This window comes from Hyla sarda, chromosome 8 (assembly GCF_029499605.1).
Source record: "Hyla sarda isolate aHylSar1 chromosome 8, aHylSar1.hap1, whole genome shotgun sequence".
Taxonomy (NCBI): Eukaryota; Metazoa; Chordata; class Amphibia; order Anura; family Hylidae; genus Hyla; species Hyla sarda.
The window spans coordinates 192,417,018-192,429,297 of record NC_079196.1 but is presented as its reverse complement, the minus strand read 5'-3'; the positions used below and the strand labels follow the sequence as shown (position 1 = coordinate 192,429,297).

Sequence of the window (12,280 nt, the reverse complement as noted above, 5' to 3'; positions counted from 1 at the left end):
GTTTTGTTTCGGAGCATATGTTATGGAAAAATGAAAAGGTATCAATATAGTAGTTAGTTATGGCTACTATAGTGCGAGGAGGAAAAAAAAACTAGAGTGTAAAAGCGAAAATTGGCCGGACAAGTGGATCGTCATGAGGGACAAGTAGATTTTGCCCTGTTTTGGTCCCGTGGACAAGTAGTTTTTTTATGAAATTTCCACATGCCTGGTAGCGATATAGTCTGTCCTGCTGGATGACCTATACAGGATGGCACGGCCTGCAGATACAAAATAAAAAAAAGCTGCGATCTTCATCTTTCATACAGGTATTTTTGCATCTGCAGACCAGGCGCAGCCCGTGCCATCCTGTATAGTTCATCCAGCAGGACAGACTATATCGCTACTATACTGCTACCGTCATCCTGGTTATCGCTGTACAATGGATCCAACATAACCCATGCAAATAACTGACTTTCAGCAGATCATCAGAGGCAATTCATTAAAGGAGATATCCAGTGGTGAAAAACTTATCCCCTATCCTAAGGATAGGGGAAAAGTTTCAGATCGTGGGGGGGTTCGACCGCTGGGGCCCCACGTGATCTCCTGTACGGGGCGTGTTGACCACCGCATGCAGTGGTGGCCGACACGCTCCCTCCATACAACTCTATAGCAGAGCCGGAGCACTGCCTTCGGCAATCATCGGCTCTGCCGTAGAGTTGTATTGAGGGGGCGTGTCAGCCACCACGCGCTATCGGGGCCCCATACAGGAGATCGGGGGGGCCACAGTGGTCGGACTCCTGCGATCTGAAACATAGCCCCTATCCGTAGGATAGGGGATAAGTTTTTCACCACTGGACTACCCTTTAAGGTGGCAAATTCTCATTCCTAATTCTTAATTATTTTGTGTTATTTTATACCTATAAAATTGTTTTCTTAATCCTATCATTATTTAATAAAAAATGTTTTATCAACTATTACTGGATCTGGAGCAAGGGCCCTGCACAGATACCAGTCTATGTATTTAAATAATAAATTACACTATTATAAAACCAGCTACATCGTATCTCTCTAGTTCCATTTTCAATTAATTACACACCATAATTTCAGTTCATTCCTTGAGGTCTCATTTCCATTATTATTGCTATTTACCGTACTTTTTTTGGCACTTTGGGTATAGTGCAACTCAGCACATCAGTCTGAACTTAGCATAATGTTTGTGTGTAGCATCCCATTTTCTGTTTTAGCTTATTAATATTACCTTTTGTTATTACTTATTTTTTCTCTTACAACTTTTTAGATCCAATAGGGCATTGTTTTCCAAACAGTGTGTCTCCAGTCTTTGCATAACTACAACTCCCAGCATGCCTGGACAGCCAAAGGCTGTTCTGGCATGCTGGGAGTTGTAGTTTTGCAACAGCTGGAGGCACACTGTTTGGAAAACAATGCCATGGGTACTATTAGATGCCATCTTGTGATTGCAGACACTGAACAATGTTGTGCCATAGAAGCCTATAACACAGCACTAATCAGTGTTATCGGCACTCCATTACTACAGGCTGAGGATCAATGATCGAACAGGACGGATAAAGGTAGGGAACCTCCGCCCATCCTCTCAGCTGATCTGGACCCGATCAGCTCCACTGAGCTGATCGGGTCCAGATCAGCTGAGAGCACGGGCAGAGGTTCCCTACCTTTATCCGTCCTGTTCGATCGTCCACTTGATTTTGGGATTTTAGATGCCATGATCAACTTAGATCGTGGCATCTAGAGGGTTAATGCCGGGGATCACCCGGAATCGGTATAAGCCAGTATGAATGGAGCTCAGCTTCTAAGCTCACTTCATAGACCCGCCGTATACATACGGTGGCCAGTCGTGGAGGGTCGCACATTGGAGTGCCCAGACCACGCTGCAGGGGAGCATAGCAAACAGCCACCACTGGAGCCCGACTCTGCTCCTGTGTTTCCTGATTGTCGTCTCCCGTGCGCCAGGCCAGGCCTCTCCTGCGTGCGGCCCACTGTCTCTCCTCCCAGCTAGATGATCCCAACATTTTGCCAAGGGCCAAATCACAATCTGCAATTATCGCAATCCGATTGAGATATATCGTGCAGCCCTAATATATACACAAACACATATATATATATATATATATATATATATATATATATATATATATATATATATATATGTGACACAACAGGACTGATAACTCACACACATACTATATAGGATGGCAAATTGCCAACCCCTCCCGTTCTCCTCCTCCCCCCCAACCCCCCCAAAAAAAATATTTTATATACATTATAAATTATTATAATAACTAATATTATTTAGATATCTATATCACCGGTACAGTTTTAGCAACATGAAAGGTAGAATAAAATCAGAAAGCATTACGAAAAGTGAGAGCAAAAGAATGGCCTTACCTTATATCATAGACAGGAGGTCTAAGGTCATGAGGACCATGGGCAAAGGCACAATGGGGTCCATTCTTCACACAATGCCCTCGAGCATCTGTCTCGTGAATACAAGTACCGGTCTTGTAATACCGTAGATGATACTTTCTTTCAGTGTCGCCGGTTGTCCTATGCAAATATGGACAACTGAAACACATAAAAAAAAAATGATTGCTTAAAAGATTAAAAAAAATATAAAGAATTGTAACACAGATGTTATATTGTACAACACAGTATGCCTCCAGCTGTTAGGGTGCGTTCACACGGCCGTCTGTCCCCGTTTTTTTTATCCCCGTTTCGGTTCCGTTCTTGCAGGCTTTAAACGTATAAAAAACAATCCCATTCATGTAAATGGGATTTTTGTTTTACAATCTGTTCACATCCGTTTGTACCCGTCTGCACTAATTTCCGTTTTTTTTTTTTCGGCAGAAAAAAAAAAAACAGCACATGCAGTATTTTTTCTTCCGTCAAAAAAATAAATAAAAAAAAAACGGAAGAAAAAAAAAACAGATCCCGTAAATTTAACGTTGAAGTCTATGGAAAACGGATGAGTCTTTAATGTCATGCTCAAAACAAAAAAAACATTTTTTGTTTATTAACTGAACAATAACTGATAACATCCTTTTGCATCCGTTATGGTCTATTTATTTATTAATTTTTTTTATTTTTATTTTTTTAAAGTCCGGGTTTTTTTTTGTTTTTTTTTGACGAGATAAGAACGGGACGGGTCTTGACGGCCGTATAAACGCAGCCTTACAAAACTACATTTCCCAGCATGCCCGTACAGCCTTTGGCAAGGTTATAAATAATTTGTTATAATTAATATAAAAAAAATAAATAACATTTTTTAAAAAAAAGGCAATGTTTTAATTTGGATATAGTGTGCATCGGCTAGCCTTTATAAATTAAAACCACTGGGCACAAACACTTATCTGTGATCCCAAAGACAACTATGACTGATACTCCACAGCCTGTTGCTCTCCCAACTAACCTGCTGGGAGTTGTAGTTTTGCAACAGTTGGAGATCCTCAGGTTGGGGGGGGGGGGGGGGGACACTGGCATAGAGCAGTGTTTCCCAACCAGTGTGCCTGCAGCTGTTGACAAACTACAACCCCCAGCAAGCCTGGACAGCCTTCGGCTGTCCAGACATGCTGGGAGTTGTAGTTTTACAACAGCTGCAGGCACACTGGTTGGGAAACACTGGTATAAACCAGGGTGACACCTCTGACCTATAGAATCATAGAAGTAACAGAGCCACTATTGCATAGATGAAAAATCCAAATTAAGTAGTAAAAACTCAGTGGTTGGCCTCAGATTTCCCCATTATCGGTGCTTTATAATTACACCAGGCATCTCAAATGAGGCAACCACTTCCAGGATTCTGACACGCTCAAGCGGACGCCATTCGAAGAAAAGAAAAAAGCAAAAAAAAAAAAAAAAGCATCAAGACTAAAGAACAAAAAAAAAAAACACACACAAAACAAGCATCTTGCGGGAAGACGTTGCTGTAAGTGTCTTGCATAATACATCAGCTTTAAACAGGTGAATGTGTAGCCGGAGCCGCATTTCATTTTCATCACATCAAGGCTGTCATGGCAACAGAGAATTAGCCCGGCGGTGGCACGCTGCCAACCCGCTCCCCGCCAACTTGGGCTGCAGTCTGTGAAAGTAAGAACCAAGGTGAATGATTCCTGGAGGCTTTACCCCGTAGATTTATTTATCTTTTTTGTGTTTTGTGCCCGTGTAAGTGATAAACTGCGCGAGCAGGGAACCGTGCGTAACCTAATAAAAACCGGAGCCAGGCGGCCGATGCGCTTACATAGGACTGCCGGCGTTGGCTCTTTTGGGAGACATTTCTGGATCGAGGTTTTATGGGCCGCACATTTTCACAGCCTTTATGAGATCTCTAAAATTCTAGACCATTACACCCCGACCAATCTGTGGAGCCAGTGTAAGGCTATATTCACATGCTGAGAACGCGCTGCACATTATTACCTCTGCGTTAATCTGCAGATTATCACATTTTACAAACCTTTTCCCACGCAGCACAAAAACTGATCTCTGGCGAGGATTTTAAAATCTGCAATATTTTTTTTTGTTTTTTTATTTTCACCCCTTTAAAACATAGCGGTCATATCAGAGAGAAAAAATAATGCTTCTAACTTACTCAGTAGGGGGGAGATTTATCAAAACATGTGCAGAGAAAGAGTGGTGCAGTTGCCCATAGCAACCAGATTGCTTCTTTCATTTTCCACAGGCCTCTTTAGAGGCCTGTGGAAAATGAAAGAAGCAATCCGATTGGTTGCTATGGGCAACTGCACCACTCTTCCTCTGCACAGGTTTTGATAAATCCCCCCCTAGGTCATGCAGATGCTTTACACGTTTTTTCATGTGTCTAGCTTCTGTATTTGGCTCACAAATCCCTCTGCTCTGCTGCTCACTCATTCTGACATCCACTGCTCAGGAAGGGGAGTGTCTGAGGCAAGCACTGAGCCTGCCCTCACTCCCCATACATTCACTTCCTTCCCGAGTCCGCTTCATCTAATCACTGCAGTCTGATCTGTAACCCTCTCCTCTCTGCTGCAGTCTGATAGGACAGGAGTGATCACAGAGGAGTGCTAGTCCTGCCCTCACTTACCGGACTTTGTCCCTGCCTGTGCTTCAACTTGGACTGAGAGGATGGTGCTGCCGGACAGCATTATGTCCTGAATGGTATGGGGACCCCTAGTGGTGATATTCTGCTGCAGTGTGCACACTACTGAATTTCCACAGTGGAAACATCTGCCAAGGAAATTCTAATTCCAAACTCTGAGGAAAGAACAAACCTTTTATTTAATTCTTTCAGCGGAATACGCTCAGAAAAAGCATTGCCGTCTATGGAGACACGGCATTTCCAAGCGGAATTTTTTCTGGGCGTGAATGGGCCCTTAGCCTGGATTTTCCCTATTGACTACAAAGAGGAAGTCAAAATCTGCAGAAAATCCGTAAGTGTTGCGGTATTTTGAGGGGAATATTTGCAGCAAATTATTAGCATATTCGGACCCCAAATTACACTGGCAAATCGGAAGAAAAATCTGTACGATCTGAGACGTATTTGTAACTTTGGTTTTCTTGGCATAAATCCTATGGATTTATCAGTGCAGTGAACCCATTGTGATGACCCTGCTGTGAGTTTTACCTGCAGATTTGCCTGGTGGATTACAGTGCACTACATGTGGAGGAAATGGATACAATTGGAAGTTGATTTTATTTTATTTTTTTCAAACTTTTTACAGTGGATTTCACACCTATTAATATTGCAGGTAATAAAATCTGCTGCGAATCTGATGCAAAACTTGCACGTAAGGGCTTATTCACATAGTGTCAAAATTGGTAAAAATTTTACCTATCTGTAGAATCACTAGTGAATAAAAGTCTTATAAACTTTCATGTTACCACCGGGATTTTTTTTTTTAAACTCCATACTGTATAGACCAGTGTTTCCCAATCAGTGTGCCTCCAGCTGTTGCAAAACTATAACTCCCAGCATGCCCGGACAGGCATGCTGGGAGTTATAGTTTTGCAAGAGCAGGCGGCACAATGGTTGGAAAACACTGGTATAGGTGGATCTAGATCACTTTCAATGCAGAACACATTCTTTTAGCGGCGCAATTCCGCACAAGTTCCGTTTAGCAGAGCTTGCTGAATGGAAATGCGGAATTCCACTGAAATTCCGGCGGAATTCTGTGTTCTCAAAACATAGAATTCTGCTAAAAATTCAAAGCCCCATTGGATTCTGCAAAATTAAAGGCAGGTGTCAAAATTTTGCAGAATATGGAATTTCCACCGCGGAATTTCCGCTGTGTGAATGGGACAGAGGAATCCACTAAAGTCAATGGGCAGTAACTTTTGGCTGAATTTTCGGTGGAATTCCGCACAGAAATTCCACTGTCTGAACATTGCCCGAAGCTCTTAGCTCAGAACTAAATCTTTACATTGATGCCAAGCTGGAAAGGTCCATAAACGAACAATATTTATCCAATGCGGCATGAGAGACCGTAACTAAACCTATACAAATAATGCATTTTCCTATCTATATACTGGGGATGAGCTAGTCAACATCCAATGGGCTTGAAATGTATTTCCAATCACCCCAGTTATGGCGGAACATCCATGCCACATCTACTTCACTCCATAATTCCCGTACTGGATGAACTGTCAGAAAAATTATCAGAGGAAAAAAAAAACGGTTAATTCAAGTCTCATATGAAGCGGCCAGGGTTTTATTCTTGGGCTTATAAATGAGTAAACAGCAGCAATATGTTCTGCATAGGAATCAGTGACCTGGAACTAACCGCAAAAATAAAACATGGCAGAATTACAACGCGTCTGAACATCGCAAAATACTCCCAAAGTGAGATCGAGCAAAGCGCGGCACCTGTCCATCTCCTTCATTTATAAAAAAATAAAATAAAATAAAATAAAAAATGCTTCACCAAAAGCCACACTGCCTAAGGGTGCGTTCACACTGAGGAATAGGAGAGGAATCCTTGCGTAAAAATTCCGTGTGGAATATAGGAGGAAACTGCTTTATTTATTTTTATTTATTTTTTTGCTGGACTACAACCACCAATTGGTATTTCCCTTTTTATTTATATATTTTTTTTTTTCGTGCAGAATTTCCTCGCAAATTCTGCACAAATTCCAAGCAGAAAGGATTTCAAGCAGAATTTTTTTTTTACCATTGACTTCAATGGACTTCTGCTTGTGTATTCCGCAAGAAGAATGAACAATGTTCTTTCTTCTTGCGGAAAGGAATTCCGCGGGCGGAATTTACACAGTGTGAACAGTGCAGAGTAAAATACATTGAAGTCAATGGCAAAACAGATGTTAATTATTTCTAAGCGGCAAATTCTTAGGGTGCATTCACACTGAGTAATTCAGGAGGAATTTACTCAAGTAATTCCTCTTGAATTCTCCGCTCCAACTTAATGCACATCTCCTCTGCCCATTGACTTTAAAAAAAAAATTCCGCTGTCCTGTTAACACTACGGAAATTCTGCTAGCAGAATTCCGACGCTGAATTCCTTTCCACTTGACAAAAAAACATGTTCATTCTTCAAGCGGAATCTGCAAGCAGAATCCAATAGAAGTCAAATGGTAAAAAAAATAAAAAATTCTGCCCGATATCGTTTTCAAGCGGAATTCAGAAAAGTAGTTTAAATAGCCTCCTCCTTCATTCCTCATTTCTGCTTGAATTCCGCTTGATGGATAAAATTACCCAAGGCCACAATTTACTGACCGAAATTATTCCTCTTCAATTCTTCGGTGTGAATGCACCCTAAAGATGCCATCTGAGAGTAAAAAAAAAAAAAAAAAGGGGTTCCCTGCTCCCCACCCCTGGACTGTACCTAGTATTACAGATCATTTACTCTTGATCCACATGCACACTCAGCTAGGCGGAGTATGCATTTATCCTGAATAGAGAGACAGGGTAAGCCACTGTCAAACTATTTTGGTGACAGCTTGGCTCTCTAAGAAAAGTAATGGGCAGCTGAAACCCAGCATGCCCGACCCTTCTCTCCCCACTAAGATCGGTTGTCAGACAATAATTGGAAGCCCCAAAACAGGCGGCTTCAGATTGATTTACAACGTCATTAATATTTTAACATGCTGTACTGACATGTCAAAAGGTGAGGATTGGTTGGGGTGTCAGTGTTAAGACCCCCTTCTACTGATAGCATGGCAGAGCACTTCACTCCCCAGGTCAGTAGACTAACAGTCTGGTGCGCTCCATAGGCTATTACGTGACACACCAAGTGGATATAACTAGAGATCGGAGGGGGTCTCCACACTGAACCCTTGGCCGATGTTGATTTTTGACAACTCTGTTTGGCCGGTTATAATTTTAATGACAGTAAACGCTTTAATGTGTATGGACAGATTAAAGTCACATATGGAAGAAATGCTGTGGATTAAAGTAGCAGACAAGTGAAGATGTAACACACGGACAGTAGTCTACCATCCTATTCTATACTCTGTTGGCCTTCATCTGGCGAAGGGAACCTATGGTAAAATCAGGGGCATTCCCAGCATACAGGGTAAACATAGAAGAAAACCTGATATATACAGAGCCTATCTGTGCCTCTGCTATTCTGCAAACTATTAGGATTACAATTCAGCAATAAAAAGCTCGTAGTAATCTCATATATGAGATGGAAACTTCTCTTGTGAAGGCGTATGGCCTCCTTCCAGCACTACTTGTCAGACACGTGACCCCAGTAAGAGCAGTAATCCACAGAACTGCCGGCATTTCTGTTCTAGAATGGAATGTAAAAAGAAATGACAGAGAATGGAACAAGAAGTGACTGCACTCAGCTGTATCCCAAAGATTTCTATTGGAAGGGACAACACACATCTTTCCTGCATGGGTATGTTAAGGAATCTCCACTCACAGAATTCCGCAAGCGGAGATCCCATCCTGGAGGCCGCCACCAAATGATTTGGCGGTAGGACCACGCGGCACTTCACCGTCACCACTGACGGCTATGCAGGACTTCCGCGCAAAGAAAGAACTTGTTCTTTCTACGGATCAATTTCAGCGGCAGAATTGTCCGCCGCTGAATTTCCACAGTGTGAACGGGTCCACGGGAGACCCATTCACACTAATGGTGTGAATTCACACCGCAGAATTCCACGCTAAATCCGTAGTGTGAATATAATCTATAAGTTAGGCTATGCTTACATGGTATGTTTTCCGCTGCAGCAGAGTCCCATTGTTTTTTTTTATGGGATTCTGCTGCTACGTGTATATGGCGGAATTAACCGCCAAATTCACATTTTAGCCACTCGGAAATGCATCTTATGGAAAGAGCACATTTCCGAGTAATCTCAGTGCTGTCATGTTCTGCCAATGCCCGCGGTCTGGGGAATGTGCCTTAGGCCATGTTTACACGGTGTAAAATGTGCAGAATGGCTGCCCGGACATACCGCACATTTGAATAATCCAGTGGAAGCTAGGACCGCCAAGAAATGTGCAAATGTTTGATCTTTTTGGGAACGCCGGAATTGGGTTTTCCGCTGCATAAACATCTGCTGCGGAAATACCACCGTGTGCACAGTGCAGTAGACCCCCCACTGAAATCAATGGGACTCTGCTGGAGCAGAATGTCCGTGTGAAATATTCTGGCAGAATTGCGCACTGACATCCCACCATATCAACATCACCTTACAAGGAAAATCTGCAACAAATCAATGCTTCCTCCATAACAGGGCAGAGATGCTGTGGAGCTAGTAATACAAACCAATTGTCGCAATTCCTGCCGAAAACATCCGTCGCATGTTTATGAGATCAAGAAAATCTCACACACGCACACAACCCCGGCTGCTAACTTATACATTGGTCTTTAAACTGGACCTCCAGATGCTGTGAAACTACAAGGCCCAGCATCCCCGGACTTGGAAATGGCGGCTTTCTCATTCCGACCTTCCTCTCTCATTTCTTGCCTCTCCCCCTCGCTTTAGTGAAGGGCCAATGAAAGGAGACGGCCAGTTCTGAGCACTCTCATTGGCCAACAGACGTACCGTCACAGGGTTACGCAATTCGAAATCTGTTGCACAAGTATGCGGTTTTCTCAATTGCTGCACAAAATTTATAAAAAGGTGGTGTAGATCACTACAAAAAGTCACAGTGTAAACAGTCTAAAATAGAAGTCTCAATAACTAACACACACTACACCTTCACTAGTTTAAAATTAAATATATATATATATATATATATATATATATATATATATATATATATAATCACTGAAACAACTACCGTAGTTTTCTGCTTTAAAGAACTTCCAAAAATGTGTTAAAAGATTAGAAAACATTGGAGGAACTTTACCAGTAGTAAAAAAGGAAGCAAACTGTGCAAAAATTATAAAATAGAAGATGTGACATGAAGGCAAAACGTGTTAAACATGTTACACGCTTTCTCTTCCTTATATCACCTCGTAGCTACTTAATATTTAGGAAGTCAATTCTGTTGAATGCCCCCACATAGGCAAACAACCAATATATATAGGGCTACAACGAACAATTATTTTCATAATTAGTCGGACGATTCTATCTTTAATGACCAGATAAAAATAAAAAATAAAACACAATAGCGGAGAAAATCATGCTTAAGTTATATTAGGGAGGGCGTTATTGGGGTATTTCTACTGAAGGGTGGGAGAGAGTTAATGGGGGAACCAGACAGTGTACCAGAGGCTGGGAGGGAATCAGACCAGACCAGAGGTCTCCTGCGTGATTGTGTATAATGGATATATTGGAGTTTGTGGAGTAAGCTAGAGGCTTTGTTTTGTGGAGACTGAGATGAGTAGCTTTTTATTATATTTATATACGCATAATATTTTTTTTTTTAAATGGGCACAGTCACTTTGAAAATCCCTGATGAAGCCCAGGAGCGAAACCTACGTTGCGGTATGCAAGTGCTGTGTCGGCTGTTCACATGGCTCACTATCTGTAATATTGTACTTTTTTGTATTTCTTTCAATGATCTACTGTTTGTTCTGCTCATTGTTTTAGTTGTCCAGTCCTTCCCAATAGCAAGTACATGTGACCAGTTTTTATTTTTGCTACCAAGACTTTCTACTCTACTAATGCAGTGCTGCTATACCTGTACCTAGCTACAGTCATGGCCGTAAATGTTGGCACCCCTGAGATTTTTCTAGTAAATGAAGCATTTCTCACAGAAAAGGATTGCAGTAACACATTTTGCTATACACATGTTTATTCCCTTTGTGTGTATTGTACCTAAACAAAAAAAGGGGAGGAAAAAAAAGCTAATTGGACATAATGTCACACGAAACTCCAAAAAAAGGGGCTGGCAAAATTATTGGCACCCTTAACTTAATATTTGGTTGCACGCCCTTTGGAAAAAAAATAAATCAGTTGCTTCCTATAACCATCAATAAGCTTCTTACACCTCTCAGCCGGGATGTTGGACCACTCTTCCTTTACAAACTGCTCCAGGTCTCTCTTATTGGAAGGCGCCTTTTCCCAACAGCAATTTTAGGATCTCTCCACAGGTGTTCAATGGGATTTAGATCTGGACTCATTGCTGCCACTTCAGAACTCTCCAGCGCTTTGTTTCCATCCATTTCTCGGGGCTTTTTGACCTATGTTTGGGGTCATTGTCCTGCTGGAAGACCCAAGATCTTGGATGCAAACCCAGCTTTCTGACACTGGACTGTACAGTGCGACCCAAAATCCATTGGTAATCCTCAGATTTCATGATGTCTTGTACAAATTCAAGGCACCCAGTGCCAGAGGCAGCAAAACAACCCCAAAACATTATTGAACCTCCACCATATTTCACTGTAGTTACTGTGTTCTTTTCTTTGTAGGCCTCATTCAGTTTTCGGTAAACAGTAGAATGATGTGCTTTACCAAAAAGCTCTATCTTGGTCTCATCTGTCCACAAGACGTTTTCCCAGAAGGATTGTGGCTTACTCAAGTTCATTTTGGCAAAGTGTAGTCTTGCTTTTTTATGTCTGTCAGCAGTGGGGTCCTCCTGGGTCTCCTGCCATAGCGTTTCAAGTCATTTAAAAGTTCAACAGATATTCAAGCTGTCCTGCAGGCTCAGGGAGCATCAGTGTAAGCGCGAACTATCTTTGGAACTTGTTTGGGGCTGCTTATCCACCATCCGGACTATCCTTCATTGACACCTTTCATCAATTTTTCTCTTCCATCCACGCCCAGGGAGATTAGCTACAGTGCCATGGGTTGCAAACTTCTTGATAATGTTGCGCACTGTGGACAAAGGCAAATCTAGATCTCTGGAGATGGACTTGTAACCTTGAGATTGTTGATATTT

General features: G+C 41.9%; 1 protein-coding gene across 13 annotated transcripts in view; it reads right to left on the bottom strand.

Moving 5' to 3' along the window:
- UNKL (unk like zinc finger) overlaps nt 1–12,280 on the bottom strand; it is a 109,120-nt gene that overhangs the window by 76,285 nt on the left and 20,555 nt on the right. For all 13 annotated transcript variants that reach the window (XR_008847384.1, XR_008847383.1, XR_008847382.1 and 10 more), the window contains one exon: nt 2,404–2,580. Coding sequence is in view for 6 of the 13 variants with exons in the window: in XM_056537159.1 (XP_056393134.1) it covers nt 2,404–2,580 (177 nt within the window). In the remaining 7 variants the exon portion in view is untranslated. The remainder of the gene's footprint in view (nt 1–2,403; nt 2,581–12,280) is intronic.